This window comes from Pieris brassicae, chromosome 6 (genome assembly GCF_905147105.1).
Source record: "Pieris brassicae chromosome 6, ilPieBrab1.1, whole genome shotgun sequence".
NCBI classification, from domain to species: domain Eukaryota; kingdom Metazoa; phylum Arthropoda; class Insecta; order Lepidoptera; family Pieridae; genus Pieris; species Pieris brassicae.
The window spans coordinates 5,431,740-5,437,556 of record NC_059670.1 but is presented as its reverse complement, the minus strand read 5'-3'; the positions used below and the strand labels follow the sequence as shown (position 1 = coordinate 5,437,556).

The window sequence follows — 5,817 nt, the reverse complement described above, 5'->3', positions numbered from 1 at the left end:
ACGTCACGGCAGTAAATATTTTTTATGTTAATTTTCATAAGAATGCTTAGAACACCTTTGTCACTCCGTATTAACCAGAGGTTTAAAGGATTTACAAGAAAATAGCATCTTTGCTCGATTAGAAAATCTCTAATTGTCTAAAAAATACAAACAAATATCAAATAGTTTACTCTGTTTTAATTAGAGTTACTCCACTAAGCGTTTTAAGGCAGTTTTTGCCACGCACCACTATTTCGCCCACTGAAGTATTTCCGAACCAATTTGACTAAGGGTCCTTCAAGAAAAGAGGGTTCTGGTAATGTTAGTGTCCATGGGCGGCGCTATTACTTAACATCAGGTGAGCCTCCTGCCCGCTTGCCTCCTATTAGATTAAAATTTTACGCTCTGATGAATAAGGCATACTGCAGTTAGGACACTGCGTTAAGACTTATTAAGTTTTAATAAATAATAGAGGAGTATAAGTAACAATTATAGTAAAAAGTATGGATGAAAAGTATTTAATCTATTTTGTGAGCACTAAGTATTACGCTTACTTCATTACACGGTCCATACCTGAAAAATTAAATAAAAGTAAAATAGTTTAATTATTTGCCAATATATCCTAAACGATTCTAATAATTGAGATCTTCGTGGAGTAAGCTTATTAATTTGCACATAGATTAACTTAATCCTAGCATTAAAAGGTTAAGCCGAGAAATACCTTTCAATAAACACCCATTCAGATTGATTCCGCTTGCTGTTCAAACAATTCAAACGACAAATATTGGTGTATGTCTTTTTATCTGTTCCACACACGGGGACATATACGCGTAAGCAATCATCACATCCCCGATGATCTAGCACTGGTAAATCGTCTATTATCCCAAATGATAACACTTCATGGATTATTAGAAGAACTGAAATATTTTTTGTTAACATTTTATGAATATTTTAAGTTATAAGTACATTAATAACTTTGAAACGCAAAGTAGACTTTTAAGTAATAGTTTAAAGACATTTTTATGTCAAATTAAAAAGATGGAGTGTCACATACTTTTGTTGGCCGGCGGTTGAAATTGGTACTACCATCGCCATTTTGAAATGTCAAGTTAAGTAAGTGACAATCATTGTCAGTTATTTATTATTCATTGGTAAATTGTTATGTACTGGGCAGTACTAATTTCCATGACAGTGACGCTCTTACCGGGCAAGAAAGTGGCACAGGGGGCCTACCATGAACTTTCTTAAAACAATCCAGTTGCGATGCAGTCGAGTTTAGGTACATTTAGGTAGGTAAGTCAATAGCATTTTTTCGTACCATGACATCCTATAAGCTGAAACGTATTTGCATCGCAAGACCGAATGAAAGAACGATAATTTTGTTTGAGGTTTCTTTGTAAGTTTTGAAACCTAACTGTCAAACTTGCTTCGACAGATGGTTCTAAATAAATAAAATATAAAATTATTTTGAAAAATTCATCGATCACAATAAGCTATTATGCCTTTATATATATTTATTTAATTTAAAACTATTCTTCTGATTTATTTAAAACGTAAATTTTCTGGTGCTTTGACAGTTAACACTTATTATTTTTAAACGTTTCCGTCAAATTTTGATAGGAGCTTTCAATATCTTGGTGTTTACAAAATTTCAGTTTTATAAATATAGTTTTACAAATTGTTTAACTTATAAATATGATGCGGTAAGTATAAATCACAATTTTTTTCTAAAAAATAAAAACCTATATGGAAGGTATTTCTGATACCCTGAATTCCCGATATCCCTATCCCTCCGCAAAAAATATTACATCATCTTATAACTGGAAAATCATATCATATACTACAATAAAAATGAATTCCTTCAAATTATAGAAAATTAGTTTATACATTAATTAATTCATGTAATATAAATAATTATATTTTTTTACAGCTTAACCTGACAAACCGGCTAAATTGAGAGATAATATGAATATATGTTTATATCCAATTGAACATTGCCTGAAGACATCTTATTATTTACCTATTATAAATTTGAAAAATACCTATGTTTATTTTAACAACAAAATACAAGTCATGAACATATGAGGAAAATTTTAATTGTAATAAATACTTTTGATAGCATTCTTATTTATTGTAAAATGAAGAACTAGGCGGCGGCTATTTTGCAGTATTTACCTATAATACAGAATCCTTATGAAGGTATTATGCTATATTTTAATAAACGGAATAATCGTTGAAGAAGGTGCAAGAGAATTTGGTAAAATACACGAAACACATGCGGGAGGGAGGTGGTTTAAAATAAAATATAATATATTGGGGAATTATGATTTAGTTAAACCTGCCTAATTAATTAAATAAATATTATTGAACATAGTTTGTGCAATTATTTGTAGTTACACTGAATCTTCAAAGAATTAAAGTCGTTGATCTAAATCAAATTCTATATTTATAATCACACATTCTAAACTAAAAATACCCCAAAATATACGATTTTTTTTCCTATATCATCTTATACATCTTATACATCTTATTATTTGAACTTTATTAACAAGTTTTATTAAAATATAGAATTTAATATGTTCTCAATTATTATTTGGACACGTTCGACACAAAAAGATTTTGTTTAGAATCGCTTATTCTGTCATAGTTGGAACACGCAACTGTCAAATTTCGTTTCAGCCGAGCGGTCATGGTTCGAATCTTCATGCAAATTGAACGAACGAAATCTGATTATCGCTAAGGTCACGTGGATAGCTAAACTGTGTCCTTTTTTTCGATGTCATGGTACGAATTAGCGATGCATCTCAGTTGTAGATTGTCAATAGGCTCGCAATAAGAGCTCATGATAGGCCCCCTGTAAGCTTCTTTAACAAAAAAAGTTACTCACGACAGACATAACAAATCACTTATGTTTAAAAATTCATTTCAAGGGCGGGTTATACAGAGTGCATAATATAATTACTTATACTATAAATCTAACTTAAATAAATCGTATTTAACGGATGTAAATTTTTTATTACGTTAATTACATAATTCGTTTTGAGTGCTTTTAAGCAAGATATATATATATATATATATATATATATATATATATAAGTTTTTATTACATTATTAATATATAACTGATATTCGCATTATAAATGAGAATTTAATAATATTTTTTTATGATATTAAACTGGTATTTGCGACTTTCACATTGATTAGAAACTACACAATAATGTACAATATGGATTCTAAGAAAGATTTCAGTAGACTTCAATATAATAAATGCGAAAGTGTCACAATTCTCCCTGAAGCTTTATAAGCTAAAGTTGTAACCTGCTATAATGGTATTTGTAATATAGTATTTACGTCATAGAATTCTACCGGAAGTGGGAACAAGGCCTGGACGGAAACGCTTTCCACTTACGGAAGGCTCTACTTCCGCATGATAATAGTAGATTCTAGACTAATACATTATTATGATAAATATTATACTCACATTTCAAATAAAGGAAAATATAGGTACTTTTCTAGTAATTTTATCAACGCCCACCTATGTGGTATACACTATAGATTTGTTTGGTACAGTATAAAGTAATCTATATATATATTAAAGGAATATACTATAAAAATTCACGTCATACAATTGTGCCTTGTTTTGTAAATAAATATTTTTACCGTCATATGAATTGTCAAAATTAATTTCATAGATTATGTCACAATGAAATTCCAGTTTTATGTGATATGACTTGGTAAATTACGAATGCAATTCCCAATAAGTATGCAATGTGCAGCCGAAGGTTTAAGTGGATATAGTCGGCTCTTTGAGTGGGAATGCATAAATTCTTGTTCGTAACCTCAGAAATTTCTATGTCTTTAGACTATGTATAGAAAGATTTCCCTTTTTAACAAATAATACAATAAATAACTTGCGTTAGTTCCCTTGTACCACGATGCCGCCTCCAGTGTCCATAGGCTGGCGGTATCACTTAAAATCAGGTGAGTCTCCAGCACGTTTGCCAAATTATAACATAAAGTCTAAAAAATTCAACAGCGAATAACTTCTCTCGATAAATGGACATTGACAATGGACTTCCAAAGATCACTGTTCAGTTGTCTAATATTAGTATTAATATATCCTACTTGAATATAATGACCATAAAAATATATATACATATATATATATATTCATTATGGAGTTGCGAATATCAGCTCTGTAAATATAACACTTTATTTGCGTAGTAAAATATTAGTAAAAATTGTATACGCACACAGTGCCAACATAGCGATCAAATCACCTCGTGTCAATAAAAAACGTAATTTTAAGAATACGCTCAATTTAACGGTTATAGACTTGTAATCTGCTAATTCGTCAAGGATTTATCTTGACAATATGGCAGTAAATCTTTTTCGAAGTTTTCATATTTCAATTAAGATTAAGACCACTTTGACAATCAAAAGGTTGAACCAGAAGCAATACATTAATATGTAAACTCGTTTTTAAGGAATTACAAACTACACAACAAGTGTTGCAGTATGTGTTTTACTGATTTTCAGACCCATATTCGTATCGACTTTCAAGAGCTGTCTAACCATTTTTTCCCTTGATAATTTATTCACATGACGTACAAGAAAGATCTGTTCGATTCCAAACACAATCAAATCAATATCAATTATATCAAATCAGAATACATAAATGTGTCTGAACCATAGATCAAATACGACCTTTTAAAGTTAATTGCGTTTTACAAATTAAACAATAATGATTGAAAAAATTATAAATTGTTTTTGGATTGAATACCAGAGATGTAAAGTAAAAAAAATGATGGTGTAACGCAACAATAATATGAAAATTGAAAGGGGAATAAAACTCGGATTCAGTACAGGAATTTGCGGGAAATTATCAAAAACGCCCACAAACGTTTTTTTTTTTTTTTATGTAATAGCAGGCAAACGGGCAAGAGGCTCACCTGATATGAAGCGATACCGCCGCCCATGGACACTCACATTGCCAGAAGGCTCGCAAGTGCGTTGCCGGCCTTTCAAGAATTGGTACGCTCTTTTCTTGAAGGACCCTAAGTCGAATTGGTTCGGAAATACTTCAGTGGGCAGCTGGTTCCACATAGTGGTGGTGCGCGGCAAAAACTGCCTTAGAAAACGCTCAGTTGTGGAACAACGGACGTCGAGGTGATACGGATGGTATTTTGTATTTTGCCTTGACGTCCGATAATGAAACTCAGCTGCGGGTATTAGACCGAACAACTCTTCTGAACACTCCCCATGGTAAATGCGGTAGAAGATGCAGAGGGACCCAACATCTCTACGCAACGCCAAGGGATCAAGCCGCACGGAAAGTGATTGGTCGTCGACGATTCGAACCGCTCTTCGTTGAATACGGTCAAGTGGAAGGAGCTGGTACTGGGGAGCCCCCGCCCAGAGGTGAGAACAGTATTCCATGTGGGGCCGAATTTGCCCTTTATAGAGTTGCAAGCGGTGGCCCGGAGTGAAGTACCGTCTCGCCTTGCTGAGCACACCAAGCTTTTTGGAGGCTAATTTAGCCTTCCCTTCCAAATGACCGCGAAACTGGACGTTATTCGATATGTCAACGCCCAATATTCCGATGTTAGCTGAGGCTTTAAGGAGAGTGCCTTCAAAGAGGGGAGTAGCGACAAAGGGAGTTTTTTTAGCGGAAAACGCGCATACTTGTGTCTTCTTGGGGTTAAATTGGACTAGATTTAGTCTACCCCAGTCCGAGACTCCACGTAAAAGAGTTTCGACTTCAGACACAAGTTTGTTCCGGCACTCATCAACAACAGCCCGAGAAATACCTGCCCGGCCCGTGTAAAAGGTATCCCC

The 5,817-nt window shown here is 33.3% G+C and overlaps 1 protein-coding gene across 1 annotated transcript; it reads right to left on the bottom strand.

The window, feature by feature from the left end:
* Nucleotides 1–456: 456 nt before the first annotated feature.
* On the bottom strand, nt 457–4,320 carry LOC123711033 (serine protease inhibitor Kazal-type 1-like). Its single transcript, XM_045663424.1, has 3 exons — nt 4,233–4,320; nt 701–896; nt 457–552 (listed from the first exon to the last, which is right to left on the bottom strand). Exons 1-3 carry the CDS (start codon nt 4,243–4,245, stop codon nt 498–500), a joined length of 264 nt encoding a protein of 87 aa, XP_045519380.1. The 5' UTR covers nt 4,246–4,320; the 3' UTR covers nt 457–497.
* Between the last annotated feature and the right edge of the window lie 1,497 nt (nt 4,321–5,817).